The sequence below is a fragment of the Grammomys surdaster genome, unplaced genomic scaffold (genome assembly GCF_004785775.1).
Source record: "Grammomys surdaster isolate TR1022 unplaced genomic scaffold, NIH_TR_1.0 97, whole genome shotgun sequence".
Lineage (NCBI taxonomy): Eukaryota > Metazoa > Chordata > Mammalia > Rodentia > Muridae > Grammomys > Grammomys surdaster.
The window spans coordinates 5,063,594-5,089,392 of NW_021604576.1; the positions used below are offsets into that span (position 1 = coordinate 5,063,594).

A 25,799-nucleotide genomic window follows, 5' to 3' on the forward strand; every position below is an offset into this window, starting at 1 on the left:
ATTTATTCAGCTAATGCAAATCAAGAGAAAGGGGAAAGCACTATCGTGAATATTTACTGTGACTATACAAAGAGTGACCTTAGTAAAGACATTTATTTCACACATTATTAAAATTTTGGCATTCACAATTTACCTATAATATGTATTCTTTACTATATTAAGTACATGGAGCTCTAATTTTTACAAATAATTGTGTGCTATCAGTGTGCCAATAATCAGTATCCAGATGAGATTTGCATTTTAAACAGTACAATTTAAGTGAGCTAATTTGTATTACATTCTAAAGAACTAAAATAGTTTTTCTATTTTAGTAGTACAGTCATCGTCATTCTCTTAGGGTCAAGGTAAATTTGAAATTTATTGGATGGACTGATACATGTCATAGAAACAAATCCAAATAGCTTGGATGCTAAGAGGTACATTGCCTATGTGTGTCATCAGAAATTCCTCCTGAATGGTTAGCTCAAAGAAGTCTTTTTCTCATGACTTCATGAATTAGTGTCTAGACTTAGGGCTGGGAAAGACTATCTACCCTATATCTAAATATTAAGTGTAGACAACTATGCATTTATTAAAGAGTAAAAGCATCAATCCCTTGAGGAATGATGGCTGACATCTGTTGCAAATTGCCTGAATAAACCTTGGCTCGACTTGGAACCCTTATTTTAGAAATACTTTACATTAATATTTTACCATGGTACGATTCTCAATGGACACTTCAGATTCAGTATTTACATGAAACGCCCAGTTATTTTTCAAGACATTTTACTAAAACAAAATAATGAAATATAAAATATAGTTGAATAGTGACATAAAATAGTGAATTATAAAATATAGTGAATTATAAAAATTATAAAATTATAAAAAAATAGTGAATTATAAAATATAGTTGGAGACGTATGGTAGAATAACGTTTGATTTGTTAGTATTTATCTTTGGAAAATATTTTCATGGTCTCAGTCTCCATCAAAGTCCAGTTTTCTCTTGAATAGAGTTCATAGTTACAAATTTAATGTTTATCCTCATCCATCTATTTTTTTTTTTCATGAAAACCCTACTTCCAAACAGGTTTTTAAGAGCAGCTTTCCAAAGGTTGAAGCTATAAAATAAAAATCACTAAAATAAGTTAACAAAGAAACCATAGTACTAGGAGCTGGCCTCCAGCTCCCTCCATGAGGACAGTCTGAGACAACCTTGGTAACGGTTGGGTGGGTTTAAGGGTTTGTGTTTTCAGAAAATATAAGATCTTAACAACCTCTTGGATTTGCTTAGTCTGTGCTCTCTGCTGATAAGCGCTTGTTCTCTGTAGCATATTTTCCAGCTCTATTCCAGATTTAAGTGAGCCAAGCACTGTCCTCATGTTTTCAAAAGGTCCACCTGACAAGATCCCTCCACCTACAAGACCTCTACCAACAGCGCCCCCTCACCGATCTGTTCCTCCGGCCGACCCAAGGAAAAATGACAGGCCCAAACCTCCTCGGCCTCCCACTGGCAGACCTTCCTATCCAGGAGCCAAACCCAACATCTGTGATGGGAATTTCAACACTCTAGCTATTCTTCGAAGGGAGATGTTTGTTTTCAAGGTAGGAGACCTTGATTTATTTTTTTAAGAAAAGATAAAGTGTCTAGTGTCGTTTTAGAAAACAAATTCTCATTCATTCTAATTCTCTTTCCAGGCCCTCTGGCAGTTAGGAGTAAAAAAAAAAAAGTAAAAAAAAAAAAAAAAGCGTCCTAAAAAATCACATGCACAAATGGGCGTTGATGGCTAGCAGAAGATTGCTATGACATTCTATTTTGGGAATGCACTTCTGTCAGCAGGAGCTGAAATGCCTGGAAATGTTAGGTTGAAAGTACTGCATGTTATGAAGAGATAAAATAGCAGAATTTAAATCATGAATGGGATCTAATAGCGACGATTTGCCCGTCAGCTTAGCCACTTCCCAGCATGCTATTTCTTGGGTGTCTTACTATATAAATCTTAAAATCTCTCTGTAATTTTAGTAAATAATTACTGCCTTGCTGGGCTGTCGTTGTTGGGTCTGTCATTGTCGTTGTGGTTGTTGTTTTCCTTTTGTCATTTTGTTTGGGGTTCCTCATTGTCCCTCTCTAGTAAATCTCTAGTCGTCCATCATTTCCAACGTGGGTTGTTTGTTTGTTTGTAGGTAAGATACTTAATTTATATTTGTAATTATTACTATCAAATTACATTTTTGTATTTTAGATATGTGATTGAACAAGTTCTTTTATTGTCAATAACACCAATGAAAAGAGAAAATGAGTATATTATGTGTGAACATAGGAAAATTAGGTAACTTATTCTGCACAATTATAACTACTAAGAAAAATAAAGAAAAATTCAATCAGAATTAAAAGAAAATTCAGGAATAATAAATTTTAAACATGTAACAAGAAAATTATTCCAATATATATAAAGTACTTGATTTGATTTCAAGTATATTAATAAGCTTAGATGAAGTTGGTAACGAAAAAGCTTACTTTAATTACGCATGTGTGCACATATCTGTATGTGTATATCTGTCATTGTTCCTTGTTGATGATTCCCAAAGTTACTCTTCGTAATTCACCATAATTCACCATTATTACCAATTGTTCTGTGGCTAAACCTCAGCACAGAATTGAAAAGAAAAAAAAAAGAAACAAAATACAGCAATTTGTTGAATCTACATGACAAAGATTTTGTTTTTACTGCCTTAGCTGAATACCCAAAATGTAATGTGATATTTTTATAAAATAAGATTTTCATAGTGTCACCATTATCTAAGAATAGTGCATTCTTCGTTATTCTTTCTGTCTGCATTATTTCTTTATTACTTCTGTCTGTCTAAACAGACTTGTATCCTCAGCAAAGAGTTATGTCTACATAACTATCAATAAAATAAAATCTACCTGCTTCTATCTCCTGCACACTGTACTACACAGAGAGTGAACTAAAGTAATAAAGCCCTATAGACACTGCTTTCTGGAATCAGAAATATAAGAAAAAGATCAGGGTCTCCAATATAAGGTAATAATATCAACTTTCGATACCATAGAAGTTATAACTCAAACTTCTTCCCTAACTGTCTATATTACTTTAGATTCATTATCAAAACTCCTTAAGAAAAAAAGTTCCTGAAATAAATCCGAAACTTTGTTAAATATAACATCATCTGAAGAGCATTGTACTCTTTCATTGTAACAATTTTCCTAATAGTAAGACATTTGCATCCTCTATAGTTATTGTTCTGTCACATAAAGCATGTATATGTGTATGTGTGTATATATATATATATATGCACGCCTAGGGTGTTCTATTATACACCAATAATGTGAGAGTACAAACTAGCTCTCCTTTCTATGCACTGATCATATAACTGGAAAAAACTGTGAACATCAATGGTCATACCATGAAGATGCAAACATAGAAATTATAATATTGATGCAAAGAGATAGTACAGGAATTTAATCCAAATGGAAGTTTTACTGACTTAACATTTTGAATTAATTTTTAGAACAAGCAGACTTTTCCAAGAACATTAAATATGTAACAGATTATTTTTTCCATTGAAAAGAGTGGGCATGATAGATAGCAGCTGAACCAAAGATTTTAGGACTCTAACTCAGATGTAAATAGCATGAGATTGAGGTAGAAAGCACAATGGAAGCATAGCTGCTCTTAGCTAAAGCCCATACAGTGTGTAATCAATTGGTCTGGTTGAATATTAGCCACAAGTTCACAATCTCTGAGCCATATGTCTGTGCTATAAATTCAATACTATTCTTTGTCTCACCAGAAAATATAAAGTCAGAAAATTCAAGTCATTTGTAATCCTTCAATAACTATAAAGAGTTATTGAACTCTACTTTCTTATATAAGGAGTTATATACATCTATTTGAGTCCGATACAGTGCTTCCAACTCAGATTTCTAATTCTATTATGGAAAAAGATAATCAGAAAATGTTCCAGAATAAAGTTGAACTTTACCCTACATCTTAAAGTTGGAACTGCTGAAGAAATATTTATTGTCCCCCCACTGCATGATGTTTTATTTGCTGACAATTTAATAGTACATAAAACAGTTTAGGCTTTTCATTCTTGGAGTTTGCATTCAAGTTTTCAAGGTGAAAAGTTAGGTAAGGGGGTGTTATAGTTTGCATGTGAAATGCCTTCTACAGGATCTTGTGTTTGATTGTGTTGCCAGGTTGTGTTATCATTTTGGGAGGATATGGAAACCTTAGGACTGTGCCCCACTACCCAAATTTATCAGCATGGGTGGACCTAGAAGGTATTCATTTCAGGTTCCAAACATATACTTTCTTCCTGGTTAGTCACAAAGTGCATGAGCCTCCATCACCTGCGGCAAATCCCCAGCTGCCATGGAGAGAGACACTATGGTATTTCCTCTCATTGTGATGGACTGCATTCCCTGAAGCCACTGGCCAGAATAAGTCTTCCTCCTTTCAGTTGCATCTGTCAGGTGTCAACTCTAGTGATAAAAAAAGGAACTTACAGAGAGGACTGCACACATGGGTTCTCGGTATGAGTGTTATGAGTACACATGGGAGCCAAAATGCTGTTTTGTGAATGACAGCTAGTCTGCTAAGTTCTGCCTCTGTGCGATAGCTGTTTAGCCTAGATGGCCTTTACCTTTACAACAGTGTCAAAGATGTCTATCTAGCCTTCCTGCTTGATAACTTCATAAAACAAGCTCTGTGACAATCTGACTTTTGAATGCCTGTCTTTTACCTATTCCTTGTGGGAGCACATACCTACTCATGTTTTAGAAGCCTTTCCAATATATTTAGGAATGGTTTTGTTTAATCTTACTCTTACTTGTGTTGCATGATGTTCTACTTATTTATTTTATTACAAGCTCTATACAAATCAGAGACATCATTATCCCATTAACTCTTCTCTTGCACACCCAACTCTTCCTTAGTTTTAATGCCTGGTGACTACTCTTGTGAAGCCTTAGGTATTCCAGTCTCTCGAACTCAGTATCTCTGCAGGAAACTCAGATCCTGACTGCCTATTCTGGCCAAAGTTGTTCTAGTTATTTTTCCTGCCTGTTCTGTGGATCTATGTAACAGGCTGGGTTTTTTTTTCTCTAAGCATTGCCTTTGTTGCATGGTTTTAACTATATGATAGGCTTGCTCACAGCACAATTAGTTCATTTGCATGCCACAGTGCTTACCACTAGTGAACAGGAATCCCTGTGTGGCAACTCACACAAGTTGAAGATACTATATACCATAGGAGAATCTATGAAATGATGGATGTTTTTTCTTTATTTTTTGAAAACCTTATTGCATTTATTTAATTTGTTTGTTAATTTGCTGATGTTTCATGCATTACGTTGTGTGTATGGAGGTCAGAGTACCAGGGTTCAAACTCAGGTGTGTCCCAGGCTTGTTTCTCCCTAGTTCTCTTCTTTATTTTTTACTTTTGAAAGATTTTAATGAGCATGAATATACTTAACTTCTATATGTATGTTTTTTAACACCACCATTAACAAAAAAAAAATCTATGTGTATATACAATGCAATGACTAGTCTCCTTTGTTTCCTCATTAAGAGAATTCTTCCATTACAACAGGAAATTCAGCATAGTTCCTTTTGTTTACTAGCTTCCTCTCCTATAATTAAATATCATCTTCTCATTTACAGAGAGTTATTGTGTAACCATGTTGTAACTGAGAGATGTGTTTGTGTGTGCCTATGCATGTGTGCACGCAGTCACGTGTGTTCCATTTTAATGCATGAATCAGAAAATTAATCCCTGCAGCTTCATAATCATTGGGGAACATAAAGCCACCTAAAGCAAACAATGAAGATAAAAAAATGGTCAAAGAACAAGGAAAACATAACCGTACCGTAAGACATTTTGTCACCTGGAGACTGTCACTTGCCTTGACTGAGCTGAACTCACAATAGCGAGATAAAATTGAGAACATGACATATGCCTTTGTATTTTAACAGGAACATATTGACATTATTTGTCTTCATTTTAGTGTGAAGGAGATTTACGAGCAACTTTGAATGAGATTATATGAAGCAAATTTCAGTTGTAAAATATGACATTGCATTTGAAAGAGTGCAGTGGTAGCTGTAGATTTTAAAGCTGGAAGTTGTAAGAAGCATCATTTCCTCATCTAAGAAGACTGGTTCTATCAACTGATCAGTTCTTTATATCAAGCAGGGCAAGCAAAGGAGGGTCGGTGCTAGCATGAAGAGGCCAAGCTGAGGAACGAGTGTAGTCAGGGCAGAGTAAGAGTCAAGATCTTAGACAAGGAGCTAGCTCATCATGTACAAGAAACAAACCAAAGTAGGTATTGTTGGGGGTCTATTTAAGTTTTTTTTTACCTTTGAGAATTCCATCCATATATACAATGAGGAATGATAACATCAATTCCCGACTATGCTTCCAATACCTCTCACCCCCAGCTTCATACCTTCATCTTTTTTTAATAACCCTGTAAATAGCTCTCCAATAAGGTGTGGGATCTGGAGAGATCTACTCTATTGATGCTAGAATTTTCAGCAGAATAACCATAGCTGCTGTGAATTTTTAAGTACATCAGTAATGCCATATCAATACCAACTTTTCTCCCTCTTCCCTAACACTTAAATTTTAAATGTTCTGTCCAATTTGCATTCATTCATCAGAATCTTGATTTGCTTACAATTCGCTATCCTAATTGATGTCACCTACTTAAATATACTGAGAAGTTGCATATAAATACAAAAAGGAGTTCAATTTCATTTAAAAAATAGCTTTTGGTTTATATGGCCGTTTTCCTAAAGTTGACATCTTACTGAAAAGGAGAGTTGAAGACAGAGGAGGAGACACTGAAACATGAGAACTCAGCCTCCAATATATTTTCACATTTCATAATACTGTGATTCAATCATTCATTTAGTCCACAGTGAACCATTGAACATGTTGATCTAAGAAAATTAAACTTTCTTTCTCTCTTTGTTACCATCCTATCTCAATACATGACACCTTACCTCACACTTAAACCTTACAATATAGTATTCTCTAAACTAATTTCCTGCTTTTCATTCTTTCCCTGCTTTGTCTTTTCCCACCTTGACTGCCTATTGCCAATACAGTGTGTAATTGATATTTAAAGGATGTATATCTCATCAATGAAGTGCTTCAGCAGAAAGCCTTTCTCCCTGGTTCAGAACAAGTTGAGATTTTCCTATTCTCTCCAGGTTTTAGTCCCACCTCTGCCCGACTCCTATGATTGTTCTCCTCTTTTACTCACTCTCTCAAGCCAACATATTTTGTATATACTGTGATTTCTCTAACATGCCTTGTTGCAGGTTTCTGTCTAAACTGAGTTAACTACTTATGGATCTCTGTTCCTCTGTGTTCATCCCCTGAAGGCTGGGCTCGTTCCTAATTCTTATTCTCAGTGTTGTTACCTAGATTATATCAAGCTGGGCAGGGGCACAGTGCATGAAAGATCTCAGTCCTGGCAGATCATATACTACAGAAGTTTAAATTCTCAAATGATGAGAGGGATTAGTTTAACCTACTGCAAAAAAAAAAAAAGAAAGAAAGAAAGAAAAAGAAAAAAAGAAAAAAAGATTCTCTGCTATCATCTTATGGTGTCTTATTCCCATTCTCTAGGAGAGTGCCATTGTTAATATTGAGATAGGATAATTTGCATTCCTTAGACATTAGACAAAGTGTTAAATCTCACTTACCATCAGCTCTAGGCAAGGATCGTGACTAACTTAACCATTTCTGTATTGCATAGTGATAGAATACAGTAAATAATATATACTTGTTAAATACTTCAGAATTTAACCTACTAATGTGAATACTGATGAGAAATTCCATCATAAGACTAATATAAGCTAAGGAAACGCTAGGTATTAAAAAATCAAAACAGAAAGCAGCATAGTTAATTCTGGACTTCAAATTTTATTATATGTGCTGCTAAAGCTAGCACCTAAATTACTGCTTCTCCATGTACGTACGTATGTATGTATGTATGTATGTATGTATATGTGTGTGCAGTGGAGTGTGCACTAGTGTGTGTGTGTTTCCATGTAAGTGTGCACACAGGCTTACATTTTTTAAGTGTAAATGCATATACTTGTAGAAGCTAGAGGTCAATGTAGATTGTCTTCTACCTTGCTCTCTACCTTATTTGGAGACCTAGCCTGTGACTGAGCCCAAATACCATCAATTTTGCCACGTGAGCTGGCCAGTGTGCTCCAGGGATATTTGGGTTTTATTCTACAACACTAGGCTTAGAGACACATGGTATCATGCCCAGCTTTTTATTTGGGTGCTGGATGTCTGAACTTATATCTCCAGACATGGGCACCAAGTACCTTGCTTATAAAACCATCTTCTCATTCTCCGAAATTATCTTCATAAACTAGCACATAGTCCTACACAGAGAATGGCTATAGTCCTTATGGTGTAAGGGGAAAGAGTTAGATAGTGTTGCCAGTTTTCTCTCTGTTACAGTAAGTACCTAATTAAGGGTCATTTGTTTGGCAGAGAACCTAGAGTTCTCCAAAACACCCAAAACTACTTCCATTAGTGGTATAGCAAAGGTTAATCTCAGATTACATTGAGTCAAATATTAATTTGGTACTGCTTATTGTATATCATCAAGGTACTGAAATAATGTCTCAGCTCACATATAACTAATGTTAGGATGGTCTATGCAGGAAATTAATTAAAATTTAATTCTGGTACAACATCATAATGTTCTACCTTAAACAAACCTTTGAACATGCAACTAGAATTTAGTGGAATACTGCACTTTTAATCGGTATTAATTGATTTTCAAAATCAGTTTATTCATTCTTGCTTTACAATTTTCTGTTGTAGTGGTTTATGATTTCTGGTGTTCTCAGTCTGACCTTCAATCGAAAGTACATAGATATGCATCAAAAGGAAGAGTTTGTACACCTGACTTCCCAAATTCTTTCTTAGTCAATGATTTCTTTTTAGTAATTGAAAGAATGCTGAGTTTATATTTGGATATTTGTCTTAGAGAAACTAAAACTATCTTACTTATGTAAAACACAATGTGTGACTATAGTATACATTTTAAAGATTAAGGTTTTTTTTCAAGTATCTTTTATTTTGGTATAAAAATTTCTTCTCGTGAGGAGACATAAACAGTATCTACTCCTCTTAAGGTCCCAATGACAAGCACAATTCCATCAAGGTTCATTCTGGCAGAGGTGAGGGTTCTTCTTATAAGGACATGGGCACACCTTTCCCAATTAGCCATATTTGGAATGCTTTACCTAGTAAAAAGAATGAGGGTTTCAACACAATTACATAAATAGAGTCCTCACTCTAGAACACACATACACACACACGTTTTAGTATCCACTCCATGCCATGCATGAGGTTGCCAGTTGGTATGGAGGAGTCCAAAGCCCAGATGGGAAGATCCGTTGCCTATGCACAACCTAAATCTGCTTGGTGCCGAAAACAGTAACACACGACAACATCTATACATATAGTCAATGTAGATATACAAAAATACTTTCTGAAATAATATTATTGTTCAGTGTGTAAGCCTTTTAATCTATAGTGGTGTTAATTCCCATTCTAAATTTACATAAAAATTATATAAGTTTAGTATCAAATATAGCTTTTTCTGATCTATATATTAAATGGAATTTATAATCTATCATTTTATACTAAAAAAATTTAAAGAAATTGCTCATTTTCTAAACTCATTCTTTTGAAAACTTATACTCATTTATTTAATATAAATAATCAGTTAAGCTTCAAATTTTTAGTAAACATGAAAAATATAATTTTAATTGAAGAATTTCCCAAAGCATTCCTCCTAAATATTTTTTTACTCATATTTGAAATTTCTGAGTGTCTCAGTTTGGACCCCTTAACAATTTACATCTGAAGTTCCTCTCCAGGCACATGGCTTAGTGTCAGCTGACAGGCTTGGGGAGATGATTGGAGATGAAGATGACCCTAGTACATAATTGGTAGTCTGATCCATGGCTGGAACCATAAATTGATAGTCTCCTTTGGAAGGAATGGACATAGTTGGTAGCTGGGGAAGAGGATGTCTTAGCCCAGATATGTTCTTCTCTTTCCTGATCACCAACCTTTCAAATCTTTACTCCCTGACATATTCAGCATGATGCTATTCTCATCCTCATGGCCATGTGATCATGAGGTGCCTGGGACACTGTGCCCTTAGATACAGTTTTCTTCCTATTTTGCTGTCCAGTAATTTGTCACAGTGATTTTCAAAACATGTTGAACACTATTGTTTGTATGTCTGTAAAGACGAGTTAAATTTTACTGCTTCTACGCCTGTTGGGTAAAATTGTGGGTCCAAACGGACCTCTGTTAGCAGAGACAGAGGCACTGGAAGTTTGACTGCACTCATCCCACACTGGCACTGGGCAGTGTCGGGATGTGGGGACACTGCTCCTGGGATGGGGGAGCACAGTCTGAGGTCCCAGGGAAGCTGGAGATAGCTAGTCTGGTTCTCTGGCTCTTGGGCACCCAGGCGCCTCTGGAAGCTGCAGAAGAGCTGAGAACAATGTGGAGCCCAAGAGCTGGTTTGGCCCAGGGCAAAGGGGAGAGGGGAAGAGAAGCTCTGGCTGGGCCCCATGGGGATGAATCATTGGCTTGTCACTGTGGTTTGGCTTTGGCTTGGTCGCAGGTGGTTGGCTTGGGTTGGTGGTCACTGTAGCTGGGAATGCAGAGAGAACTTCTGCAGAAGGTTAGACGGTGGCTCTGTAGCAAAGACCTGTTACATTGTTCCCCACAGTAGAATCTTTTGAAAAGAAACAGTCCATGGTTTTAAATATTTTATTGTCATGGCAGAAAGTAGATGAGAAACCATACCATTGTTTTATGCCTGAGGTTAAATACCTTTTGCAGGGAGGAGGGTCTTGGAAGGAAAGCTTAATTGACTAAGTCCTTCTGGCCTTTATGTACCTCATTAGTATGGAGGTCTGTCTTGAGGCTAAGAGACTTGTTTTCATGCCTTCTACCTGTGGAGGGGCTAGTAGGTCTGTTGTCCTACATGACTGAAAGACACAATCTATGGAGGCCTCATGTCAGGAACCTGGAGTCTGGGAGCATGGCCAAACTCCTGCTGTCCCTTACAGGGGACCCTGCAGGGTCACCTGCAGCGTTACCAGGGTTTCAAACCTAGCTCAACCAGAAACCAGGTTATCCTTCAGGGTCCCACATATGACTACTTTAAATATGAATATACTGTGTTGTAATCATCACTGCAACATTTTAGCTATTTAAAATGGCTTAAAAGTTACAGCCAAGTCTTTCAAATTTGTTGGAGCATTTATTTATCTTCATGAGTTGGTCATAAGTATATATACTTAAAATAAACTATGAATATAACTATAATCATCAACAAAGTATGTGGATTACTAAAAAGTATCACGATGTCCAATGAAAAAACTTTTAAACATAAGATTGTGGAAAGACAGAGGGAAGCAAATAATTTTATTTTAATGTACAAATAACCAGATAGATTGATAAATAGAAAATGTACCTTGCCATAATTAAGCCAGTTATAAATTCAACTTAAATAGAACTGTTTGGCATAATTGTGATATGTAACAAATATTTGTTTACTGAATAGTATTTTTGCTTATATCTCTGTTCCCTGAATTTCAATTCCATGAGGAGGGTTATCAAGTGTCTTATTCGATATTCTATTCCTAATACTTAGAATAGTTTTGAAATTATTACATCATATTTTATTTTTAAATGAGATTATTATGTGGGATATAACACAACTTTAATTATGTAAATTCAAATGAATTAAGTAATGGGGAGTTTACAATGTGCTGGTTTGGAAAGACAATATTGGAAAATAATTACTCTCTCACATTATTCTACAACTGATAACTGTAATTCTAATGGGATTAGTGAAGGGGAGTCCTTACTCTTCAAATTGTAATTGATATGTAGATAAGATAATTTATATTGTGTAAGTCTTCTGCCACGCTTTCAATCCAGGCTCTCTCCATCAGCAATCCTCTGCATGCCATGATTGATGGGTTTTAGTTTTCAGTCTGTCAGAATGAGTGCTTTGCCTGCAGATATCCATGTTTTATACAGAATAAGAAAATGTCAAATGAATATGTAGCAACCATATTAGGGGAAAAACACAAATTCTCAGCTTTCTTTCTCTGGCTACAGCTGTTATGTTGCTACTTATATAGAGATGCCTGGTAAGCAGGATTTGAAAATTCTGCAAAATGCTCTCAAACAAGATTCAGACATTAGTAGAAGGAAGGAGAGAAACTAGATATTGAGTCAATAACTAGCAGTTTCTACAATACTTTCTAAATGTCTATGACTTTCCAAAGTTCCTGAATTCTAGGTATTTACTATCAGATACTTACCAGACTTCATAAGTAATAAAAGAAAACTTCATTTTTAGCCCTCATGATTCTCATAGATTTTTATCAGTTCCTTGTATTGTTAAGAATATCATACACTGCCATAAGGAAGTAATAATAGATTTAGTATCCTTGATCCACTAGGCACTTTCCTCAGTTTTTTAAATGTGTTATCATAACATAGACCACACATTATATAAGAATGACAGGCCGCAGGTTAACTGATTCCCACCATACCCTTAGAATTCCAGGGAGCTTACCATTTTTCATTCTTGCTACTTATATTTTGTACTCAGCAAATATGATTACAATTGTTTAAAGGTGTTATTGAATTTATTGTGTGTATTTGTATGTTCATGTGTGTGAGATAGAATGCACATGTGAGCATGTGTGTATGTGTGTGTATATGTACATAGGCACATATGTGTTTGGTTTGTGTGTGCATGTTTCCTTGCTCTGTGTATATACACTCACCATTAGGCCATAATGTCTGTATAAAGAGCAAAGAACAATGTGTAGATTCAGTCCTATCCTTCCACTATATGGGTCCAGAAGATCTATCTCAAGTCATCAGAATTAGTTGGAAAAACACTTTACCACTACATCATCTAGGCAGTCCTGGGTATGTTCTGTTGTGTAGTTTGAGTTCAACTGTATTTAAGGAGAGACAATATTTTTAATGGTAATATAACACAAAATGACAAGATATAAATTTCTATCATATGGGTACAGACCTTCTAAGAATTCAAGTTATAGTTTATTCTGTAAAACTGAATGAATGAATGAATGAATGAATATATAAATAAATAAATAAATAAATAAATAAATAAATAAATAGATTAGTCCAAGTTCTTGCTGCACTTCTCTCATGAGCACTTCATGACTAAGCCCATATATTTTGTTTCTGCGCTGTTTGAAGTAACAATATACTGGAAACAATCAAATAACCATCAGTTGGTAATTTAGTATTAGACAATTTAATGTAATATAACTTAAATATTGAGATTACTCTGCATTACACATATGAGTTATATATCAATATTTTAAACATACTATTTCAGAAAAAAATGTTGAGATTCATAGCACAGTTAACCCACATACATATGAAGGCAATCAGTGGAAATGAATGCAAGAAGGGCTCAACATAGACTATTTAGGAAGGAAAAAAGTAGGTTGTTAGGGATATGAAAGTTCAACCCAGTAGATTAGGTGTTTATACATCTGTGTCATAAATATACATATATTAGTGATATATGTGTTTATACATGTGTATATGTATAGTTATATATGTAAGATGATCACATAAGTAAAGGCTATAAAGTTCAACGCCACCATTTTAGAATCAAATGACTATAGTTATCTCTTGATTAGAAAATTGAAATTATTGAGGCTCAGAATGTGTTCAGCTCAGCAGTAACATGCTGCCCTAGAACATAAAGAGATCTGGGCTCAATCCTTAAATGCCAGAAAACAATGATGATTACTTTGATGGTCGTATTACTTTTGTTGTGGGGTTTTCTTAAGGGTTTTTATTGCTTTCTGCCCTGAGCACTTATTCAGGGAAAAAAGTAGTATTTTATCATTGTCTTAATAGGATAGTTTAAGGATTAGTCTGTGGTTTTACACTCCTCAGGACTTCTTAGACAGTAATACATGTGCATTATTCAAATTGAGAACAAAATATATGGTAATTCACCTGGAAAATAATGAAAATAGATAGTAAAATGTATAATATTATTGATTAATACTTTTATAATAAAATAAATTTTGCAAGGAAACACAAATTGTCTATTTTTGTAGTAGCAGCATAGGAAATTGTAGTTTATCAGCATGTAGGTTTACATGAGAGGCTTAGCATGAAGGTTAATTGCAAAACTTATGAATAATGAGATGCACTTACAATATACACACAAATGATAAACCATAAACTGTTATGCATTATGTATTTTATTATTAGAAATGCATGCTTTGACAAGGCACAGAAAAGACTATAGATAAAGACAAGAAAACCTTAATGCCATGGGATTGTGACACCTATACTATTTCAGAATGTATATATATATATACACACATATATACATATATATGTGTGTATATATATATATATATTTCCCAAACTTAACATGTTAGTAAATAAAAAAGTCACAAATATTAAGTAATGATAGAGTGATATAGTTTTCTTTGCCATTTTCTATCAATCTGTAAGATGACTTGAACAAAACCATGGTGATGTATTTCAGTAACATAATTTAGTTCAACTACCAAAAAACTTCCAATTAAGTATGATTCTGCACCTAGCAGAATTTCGTCTCAAGTGAGAATAGCTTTCTGTGAATCAAACTAGCCAACTCTTGTGATATAATCAGTTTTCTTGTTGTTTTGACCACTGAGGCAAGTTTTCCTTCTGATTACTACATAGCATTTTACAATCATGCCGAATGACAAGATACTTGGAGATGTATCCTGAGAATACTGCTAGATTATGCAATTTGAGAAGGGCTGTCATGTAGCCTTCCTCACATTCTGTCAGCTCACCACACTGACATATTGTAAGCAATGGACATACCTGGTACATCACAGCAAATGCTCAAGCAGTTGCAACAACTGTCATCATTCCTGGAGCTATTGATGGTGTCACCTGTGTTCTAATTCTTACTAGCACTCATTATTGTAAAGCACAATAGTTAAAGTGTCTTTAAAAGACACTGTGACAACTTCACTTGGTCTCCTGAAGCTTATGTTTAATATACACTTTCATTGATTTGTTTTTACTCTTTGCTACAAGAAAGTGTTGACTAGCTGGTAAAAAAGCATTAGAGACCTGGCACTGCTCTCTTTACCCTTGTCAAACTCTGTCCTTTCCCTGGGTTAGATAATAGTCCGGCAGACAGTGCATCAATATCTAAGGTGCAATCTACATCAGAAGCACAAGCATCAAGAAACATGTCTGCAGATTGCTACTTTAGCTGTACCTGTTTGAACAATCAACATCAGCTAAATCTGGAGGTCAGCTGGTGGGAGGACGGAAGCACTGGAATTGAGAAATGTGAGAGAGGGTGCTTCACACATGCTCTTGCATACTGTGTTGAAACTTAAGGCCATATTCTACATGTTAGGAATCATTAGATGGGAGTCGAGAGGTACAGCAAATGAGAAGGAATGGACAAAGAAGTGTTAGAAAAGCAAGGGAAACACTATTTCACTATGTATTATTATTATTTATAATTATCTTTAATCTTTGTTTTACTGTCCAGTCGTTACCCACTCCTGTTCTGCCTTATGATAGTTCTTGTTTCTATTCTACCTCCCCCATTTCCAAGATGATGTCCTTAACCCACTCAATCCTGCCAGGCCTCCCTACTCGCTGGGACCTGGGCCTCAAATCTTTCAAGGTTTAGGAGCTTCTTCTATCACTGAGGCCAGACCAGGCAGTCCTCTGCTGTATATGTGTCAGGGGCCTTGGACCAGCTAGTGTGTGCTGCCTGGTTGGTGGCTTAGAGTCTGAGAGATCTCAGCTTGGGACCCATCTCAAGGGGAGGCTCCAAGGCCTGACACTATTACTGATGCTAGGAAATACTTACAGACACGATACATGGTTGTCCTCTAAGAAGCCCAACAAGCAGCTAAGATAGAAGCAGATACTTACACCCAACCAATGGACTGAGTCGGGGACCCCTGTGGTTGAATTAGGGAAAGGCTAGAAGTTGAGGAGAAGAGCAAACGCATAGGAAGACCAGCAGAAATCACACTCTTAGTTAAATACAAAAAAAAAAAAAAAATCAGGACACAAGGCTGTGGGAACACAGGGCAGAGGAGCATCCTTAAGAGCTGCAGTCCTGGCTAAGAGTGACAGGAATGCAATCTCTGTAGCTAGCTCTGCAGTTTTTTGTGAGCCTTGTCTTTAATGTGATTTATGAACCAGAATCAATAAGGTGATTCAGGTAGGAGACACAGTAACCTAACCTAGAGTGGAATGAGAAATACCATGTCTTTATGTTGTAATACTGGACCTTTAGTAAGATTAAATTGTATCATGTTTCTTTTTCTGTGGAAGTGTTATAATTTTATTGAAATTTTATTTGAAAATAATGTATTATACCTTTATTCAGCTCAGTGGACAGAAAGCATTGTTATAGAATCTATTGTGGCTGTCATTTACCGCAGCCCTTCTTTTTTTCTCTTAGCTCTCATATGCAGTCTACTTGTCATATCTAGTTGGTTATAGCAGTTACAGGTCAAGTCATTAGTTAATATTAATAGCATTGGTCTGAAGACCAAATGAGCTAATGTAAGGGCTGGTCACTCATGCCTCACTGACATCTATTAAAATAATCCTGATGTACCTTTAAATTCAGACATCATTTTGTAAACAACTGCATTTTCAGGTACTACTAAGTAATGCTGAAACACCTTGTGGGTTTTTGCGGCTTCTCTGTGTGGTATACTATTATTATTTTCTCATATTCAGATTTATTTTAAAATATGTCATACAGAAAAAAAAACATTTATTTTGGAATCAGAGTGTGTTGGTTTATTACTCTTGAATTTTAGTGCTATTAATAATCACTATGGGTACTAATTAAAAGTACAATTTACCAGTTTATAGTCTTTAAAGCTGTTTGATTCAATCAGCATATAAAATCTGCCTTTTTAACAAGACTCCTAGTGACTATGACATGAGACTTTCACAAATATTATTTAAGAAATGCACATTTTGAACATATTTTTCCAATAAAAATGAAGTAACTCACTCTCCATTGGCAACCTACAGACTGGGAAAAAAATCTTCACTAACCCCACATTCAAAAGAGGACTAATACCCAAAATATTTAATAAGCTCAAAAAGTTAACCTACAAAAATCCAAATAACCCAATTTAAAAAATGAGAGTACAGAGCTAAACTGAGAATTCACAACAGAAGAATCTCAAATGGCTGAGAAGCACTTAAGTAATGTTCAAAGTCTTAAGCCATAATTTGCAAAAATGCAAATCAAAATGATCCTGAGATTCCACCTCACACCAATCAGAATGGCTAAGATCAAAAACTCAAGTGACAGCACATGATGGTGAGGATGGGAAGATAGAGAAACACTTCTCCATTGCTGATGGGATTGCATGCTCATACAACCACACTGGAAGTCAATGTGTATATTCCTCAGAAAACTGGCAATAGACCCAGCTATACCACTCTTGGGCATATACCCAAAAGATACCCCACCATTCCCCAAGAACATGTGCTCCACCATGCTCATAGCAGCCTTATTTATAGTAGCCTGAAGCTGGAAACAACCCAGATGTCCCTCAACCAAAGAATGGATACAGAAAATGTGGTTCATTTACAGAATGGAATATTATCAGCAATTAAAAGTTAAGACGTCATAATTTTTTCAGGCATATGGATCAAACTAGAAAATATCATCCTGAATAAGATAACTCAGACCCAAAAGAACATTCTTGCTATGTACTTACAGATTAGTGGATATTAGCCAAAAAGTATAGAATACTTAGAATCCAACCTACAGACCGCAAGAAGTGTAACAAGTAGAAAGGCTCATGTGAGGTTGTTTCAATTCTGCTTAGAATTGGTTAGCTTTATTTTAAAATTCAGTTTTTGATTTTCCTTTTTAATTACAGCAAGGCAATTCAGTCCATTGATTTTTTTATGATGCCATTCTAGAATACAGTGAAATAGCCTACAATCAATCAGATTACTAACATTTTATAAAAATTCACAAATATTTGTAGTATAATATTGTCATACATAACAGGCATTATATAAGTACATGTAATATAAAAAAGTACATGAATATATAAAATATGTGTTTATGACATAAAAGTATAATACATATTATAGGTGTAATATGTAGTAAATTATTTAAGGGAACTATACATTTATTGTGAATAAAAATGCACAAAAATATAATCATAAAATTGTGTATATAAATTCAAATGAAGTTGTCTAAATAAGTTTGCTCCAAACTCAAGGAACAGCATAGTTTTTTGAAATGAACTCTATTTAGAAGCTGCAAATAGGTCATTGGCCTGTGATAGGAATATTGTGCATCAAGGCAAGCAGTCATTTTGATTTAAAGGTGCCAAGAGTAAAGCAAAGTTGGGTACCTTAAAGTCTAAGTCCATCCTACGTGGCTTTGTCATGTGAGTGGCTTACACTCCACCCTAGTTCCTATTTTTATCATGCAATTTAGATTTTGGCAGTAGAAATAAGGTGATTATTTAATGACTGCATTCTAAATAATCACTGGTTTCGAAGTCTTCTGAGTACTCAGCTAGGATCCTGATGAGGGTATTCAGAAAGATACTCTCAGGGACACCTTCATATGGTCATAACACCATTAGATAATCAGACATAGATTAAAGTTCATAGATTCAAAGCTGTAGTTGAAGTTGGAGAATGCCATTTATGAGAGGACAAAGTCACCTTAGTTAGAAAACAATGGACAATAGTTAATCAAGAGATATTTTCTGTTGTTCCATATCATTCAAATATTTTTTATTTCAATAGTTATGTGTGAAGTTTTTAGACATATTATCAGTTTGGAAAATCTGTAGGTATTCTCATCTTGGCATGTGTTTGATAGCATTAAAGAATACCTGAAACAGTAATATTTAATGAAAATAGATTTATTTAATGTACTCCAGTGAAATTCAGGGTAGGGTAGTATCATCTGGCAAGGTGTTATAGGGAAAGCAGATGTGCCTCTGAGAGAGGGGAGAATCAAAGGATTTTTTCTGAACCTACACTTGTAAGTATCAACACATTCCCTTGAAATTGATCTATCCCACTTAAAATCTCCATTCCAGACATAACTTTGCCAAAAAGGTTTACTACTAGGTACTCCAGGAGCAAGAAATATCCTTACCATAACATGCTCTTGTTCACTCTAATTTTATGAGTGTAATGAAAGAAGCATTCCAACACCCTTTCCCTCACTGATATATGGACAATTAGGGCATGAGAGGTGAAGAACAAAACAGCATCATCATACAAGTTCAAAGCCATATCCTAGAATCCTGCCTTGTCTCTTCAATATATATTGGCAGTATGGACCAGATATTTTAAGAAATTTGTCTGTACATTTCAGTCTATCTATGGCCATAATAACAATAAACATGAAACTTTTCAGTATATTTTCAAAGCAAAATTAATAGACATTTTTAAAAGACTGTTAGCAAATTGCAACATTCTTTTTCTTCACACCACTGAGTACCAGTGGTAAAACATTAATGCACTGTAAAAGAGACTCATTCACTTTATTTTTATACCTAATCAACGCTGTAAGGTTGTAACCACACAACCCACCACGAATTACAATCCCAAACTGTATGCAATAATATTGGAACTACCATAAAGAAAAGCTAAACTTTTAAAAGTGGTTAGGAAGGCCAAGGAAGAAAACTGAAATCCTTTGACAGGCAGGTTCTGGAGCAGCTGACCTTCTCTTAAAGGCTTATTTCATCTTGGCACCCAGATAGGCTTATTTTAGCCAGCAAGTAAAACAGATTAACAGCCACGGCAGTACAAGGTACTGTAATGGACTTTCAAGAGAGCTGGAATAACAGCAGACACACTTATCTACTGCTGACCAGTCATTTTGAAATCTTGTTTGTAAAGTGTTTGCTGAAAGAAACAAAGCCTTGGTGCTCTGGAGATGTGCTGATCATCAATATCTACCCCTCATTTCTCTGAGAGCTGCAGATTACAGTCCCGGAAATATTCAGGCTATTTATGAGCTACAAAAATAAAGAGACTCTATTATTCATGTTTCATTTAAATGGAATATTGTCATGAAATTAACAAGAGGGGGAAAAAGTACACTATTTTTGTCTTTATCTCATATTTTGTAATTCCAGACAGTAAATATTTTGAAAACGAAGCTGTAAATCATCTTGACCCTAAAAAAAAGGTTAAGTTAACAGGAGCCTCGGTTACTGATTTTTTTCCCTCTTCTATTTCCTTTCTGTAAGTTTGTGTGATTATAGTATGTATTTTGTAAATTAGTCTACAAATTATCAACACAATTATACCATTTTTTGCTGAAATCAACCTTTGCTTCATTAGCAATATTTGTCAGTGGATCTGTCATGATCTAGGATTTCTTGGATATTTTAAAGGAGTCTGTTGTAATATGAAAAAAATGCTACTATAATGTACTTACTTCAGAACTCACATGGGTTAGGGAAAGAAGAAATGAACATAAATATCCTACATGAAAATATTCCATTGTACTTCCCTCAAGAACCCATGCTGTTTGATTATATTATTTATGAAATAATGACTCCTTTCTGTTATTGCCAGTAATATGTTCTGTTTTGGTCTCAGACCAAGACAGGCCTGCTTTATGCTAAAGAAGTGTTATAGCACCTCATATTAATGTGAGTCACTTGGGGGAAAGTCAGCAGTGGCTTATAAAGAATGTTTTCTTAAAAGTCTTTACACATTTTAAACAGGAAACATTTGTAGTCTCATTGAAATTTCTAATATATACTTAAAAGGAAAAAAGTTAAATGCATTTAAGTTTGTATTTTATGGTCAGATCTAACCTAGTCATTCATAAAATAAGGCGTGACCCCACAGAGTGTCTCACTTCCTTTCTTTATAAGACTTCAATTGATCATTTCTTCCTTAAAATGCATACTTGAGGCTATTTTAAAGTAACACTTACATGCCCTTTCAAATTTAATTACTTTTAAAACTCTTTATATTAAACTTAATTTATAAACAAAGAAAATGACAAAATTGGGATAGTAAAGAATATTAAAATACTGGAAATCAGAATTGCTGTAAATTATCTTTAATCTTTTTTTACACTCCAGTTGTTATCCCTCTCCCAGTCTGCCCTCCAACAGTTCCTCAACTCATTTCTCCCCCCACCCCCGTCTTGAAGAGGATGTTCCCACCCCTCTACCCTGCCAGGCCTCCTGTGCGGCCTCAAGTTTTAGCCCAGACAAGGCTAAGCATGTGGGTCATTGGCCCAGCACATACTTAACACGTGTAAGACCTAGATTCAATACTCAGAAACAAATAGACAAAACAAACAGAAATTAGGAGGTAGAGATGAGTACAGAGGACCTCAGTGTTGCACAGATGGCCATATCTTTCCCAGCAGGTAGAGCTTCTGCTTTATAAGGTTCACAGCTAGACAAGACAAACAGTGCTTTTTGTCCTTTAGCAGCTCACTCAATGACATGCAGTGGTTTCAGTGTTAGCCAGGAGGGCTTGGATTTTCAGCTCAGTCTGTATCCTACAACTAAGTTGTGTGCTGTCTTCTATAATATAGTCTTATCCTCTAGTTCTGGTGAGGCAACCAAGAAGATGGACAAGAGCGTCTGTTATTAGTTGTGTGGGGTGTTGGAGTGGTGGGAAAGAGTGCTCTTGGAGACTTTCTGACCCACTCTTGTGAAGATATGTCAACCTTGGGACTGAAAATTATGTTCAGTAATCCGTTGCTTCTAGAAGTAGCACTGTCTAGATAGTCAAGACAATACTTTCAATCTCCCTTTTGTATTTTTATATGATTATTCTCATAAACAAAAGCTACCCTCACCCTTAATCAAAGAAGCCTCTCCTCACAATGAACAGTGGTCAACATAGATTCACAATTGCTCAGATGTCAGTGAATGAGCACTAGTTGCCAGCTAAGACCTAAATAAGACGTTCATATCACACTTTCTATAGCTCCCAGAATATTCTGGAAGAGTGGATGAAAAGTACAATATAAGGGGCTATAATATTATTATCTGGACACAATAAAACTGTTGAATCATTAACTTGTTATAAGTGGTTTCTTGTACTAGTCCCACACAAAAACAGAAACTCTTGGAAGAGGAGGTGGGTCCCATGAGGCCCTATCCTGTGTTTCTGAACTATTGGCTACTGATAGGTTCTTGAAGAGAGCAAATCATAGTCATTAGTTGTTTACCCATTGCTGGCTATCTACTAGACTCCAACAAATAGCACCAAGTGAATGGATTCATAGACATGCCAGATAACAAAACAAAAGAATAAGACATGAACACTGGAGAGATATTTGTGGAAAGGAGAGGAGTTGGGTATTAGAAGGGTTGGTTGCATACGTATGTGTGTAAAATGGCCTAAGAACAAATTTAACTAATAAAAAGTAAATATCCTTTTAAAATAATGAAGGTTGTTTTGAGAGAATGTGTACAGACTAAAATACACTGTTTCATAGAATAAAATTATTTATATATAGTACAAATCTCTACATTGTACCATGACTTTTTGTATATGCTAAAAAACTGAAATAGATTTATTGTTCTATTGGGTCTACATATTTTCAAACATGAAAAACATAAACAAGGAATATGAGTGTAAGAAAACATCTGAAAATGGGTAAGAAATCTAAATAGACCATTTTAATACCCCCATTAACAGAATTTAGAATATTTAGTATCTGAGATATAATACTACTTTCAATCTTCAGTAGATCTAAATGAATCCCATTCTCACCAACAGACACTTTACAATAATTGCATGAATTATTATTATAGACTACCAATCTCCTCTATCATAAACTAGTCTTCCATTTAACTTCTATTAAGGTATAGTTTGTTTTGTATCATTTAACTTTGTTCTAACTGCCTTTCAGACTTTAAGTCACATTAACATAAACAGCAATGATCAAATTCAGAAACTGAAGAAATTGTGTTTTTAATTTAGCATGTCTTAGTAATGTTTTAAAATCATGTTTATGCTCTTAATGGCTGTTAAACACATATTTTTGCAGTGACTAGCTTTTATCTCTATTTCTTACCCAATGCATTCATTAATTTATTTCTATAATAAATATGTATAAGGTACATGCCTTTGCATGATAACCTTTTAGGACGTGGGAATATTAGAATGAGCTCTCCAAAATTTCTTTAAATTAGCTTTTGTCAGTGAAAAAACAGAAAGTAAATAAACATGGCAAAGTAGAACTTTTTAAAATGCAATTGTGATAATCAAACAGGGTGGGCTCATAAAAACTACAGGTACATGAAAAGCAATCTTTATTCTTTGACCCTTGCATTCTATTACTATAGCTATATTACCTACAATGTCATACTTATAATGAGAAAAAAATGCATTTTGACTCAATATTTAGATATGTGTCTACGTGTCTGATCAGTCCTCTGCAATCACTAAGACTCATAGTGGACAGAGAGTAAAATAGAAGGAAGACACTGCCCAAGTATTTCCTTCTAAGGGACGTTAATGAAGACTATAGACTTTACATTACTTTTCATCTTTAATTTTTTTCAGTATAGGCAATAGCTAGGGCCCAACTTTTAACCTTGGAGAAAGTTTATCTGGAACAAGATTAATCTAAGTTCAGTGTTTCAGGGATCTTATGATAGAAGAAGTGGCATTTTGTAAACCACATGTGAAAACCAACATTTCAAACTTTCTAGAAAACAACACTCCAGGTAGCCAGAGCTTCAGATTATGGCCTCTAAAATCTAGCTCCTGTCCTTGGGAGAAAAAGATCTTTTGAAAGTGACACCATGTCGCCCATATAGTAGAGATGATTAGCATCATACTCCTTTAAGCTGACTACACTGGCAGAGTTTTTTGTAACAATATAATTTCTGTTCACTCATCTCCTTCTGAAGGCTCTTCATATATTGGTGCTGAGATTTGTATCCATTGGTGTTTTCCCATAGGGTTTTGACCACTATCCCACTTATAAATTATTCTTTTAGTATATATAACTTAAATAAAAGTGTATATAACTTAAATAAAGGGGCATAATGTTTGTTAACTCAGAATATAATTTTTCTATTGCAATATTGTTTAATGGAGTTTTTTGCAATGGTGGAGGCAACACATAGTATGCTTCTGTTTTAATCCTGTGTATGTTGCTCATCTTGCTATGCCTAATGGGTGTTAGTGGTGGCATTTATTCTGTATGTAATTTCTTTATCTATAGTATCCACCTGTGGGTAGCGGCTATCATATAAACAGTATCAATCTAGAGAATGAGTACAGAATGATGTATCAGTGTCTTCAGACGTTATTCTGTAGAAATTCTGAGGATGTACCTTTTTGTAAAAATCTCCTTATAGTTTTTTATAATCTTTTATTGAAAATAGATTCTTCTCTCATACACTATATCTCAAGCACATTTTCCATTTGCTTCATTCCTTCTAGTTTTTAAATAATAAGAGAGAGGTTTTTTTAAAAAACAATAAAAGTCTTATTTGTTTCAAATCAATTATTTTACAATACATTGTAAAAATACCTTAAATATTGTGTGAGTGTATAATATGTGAAAGGAGTGTGTGTGTGTGTGTGTGTGTATGTGTGTGTGTATGTATGTTGTGTGTTGAGACAAGTGCCATGTTTGTGTGTTGAGCTCAGAATTCAAATAGTCATCATTTTGATTCGGATATCATTGATCATCAGCTAAAATAGTTCTCTTATGTTTGTAACATGTGCAATAATGGTTCAGTGGTCTAAACAGTACAAATGCAGCCGAATACTGTAGGGCATGCTACTGAATAGCCTTCATTCATCTGCGCTCTTTTCTGTTCACTGTCAGATTTTCCCCATTTCTTACTAAGAGAAAATAATTGTGATAGAACTTGATGAAAAAAAAAGACTGTGTTAAGATGCAACAAAGTAACATTCTTTTATTAACAATATTAAAGCCTTCAATGATGAAAACTGTGGAAATTTAAAAGAAATGAAAATAGCAGGAAAGTGTTGCAAAGCAATAACTGATCCATATTCATTTTAGTAATGTTTTTATATAGTTTTGGACTTATACTCTTAATTCATCAATAATGATTTTTTAAGGCTGAGTTTGTAGTCATATAAATGAGGTCATGATATTATTTCTTTTGTTCTTTGAAAAACGAGTCTTGCTATGTTAACCAGGAAGGTATCAAATTGATAATCCTGCTGTCTTCTGGTAGGAATTTCTTTATGTCTGGTGATTGCTTGCTATTAATATAATTGAATTTTTAAAAAAAAATCTATAATGATAATGTTTATTGTATCCTTAATGAAGATAATAAAGAATGCACTCTAAAAAATAAATAGAAAAGAGAAGGGGGAGCTTTTATTTGTGACATCTTCTGGACAGACTACTGTTTGCTTCTATTAACTACTTTTAGATTTTGAATTCAGACACACATTCCTATACTAACGAGAATTATATTTTTAAGAGTTAATTTTGAGTTAGATTGAATCATGTGATAATATTTAGCTCACATAGATATTTCAATACTACCTTGGCTCCTCTTTATATTCATTCTCTTGCCATTTTTAGCTTTGATTTTTAAGCAGTATAATACACATTTTCAAAAGTTGTAAAAAAAATTTAAGGATGAGGACACACAATTTTTAATTATAATCAGTACTAAGACAGTA

General features: G+C 34.8%; 1 protein-coding gene across 1 annotated transcript in view; it reads left to right on the plus strand.

Annotated features, from left to right (window-relative positions):
• Nucleotides 1–25,799, plus strand: part of Mmp16 (matrix metallopeptidase 16) — a 240,129-nt gene that overhangs the window by 177,364 nt on the left and 36,966 nt on the right. Inside the window, exon 6 of the mRNA XM_028780814.1 lies at nt 1,372–1,583. Coding sequence (XP_028636647.1) covers nt 1,372–1,583 — 212 coding nt within the window. The remainder of the gene's footprint in view (nt 1–1,371; nt 1,584–25,799) is intronic.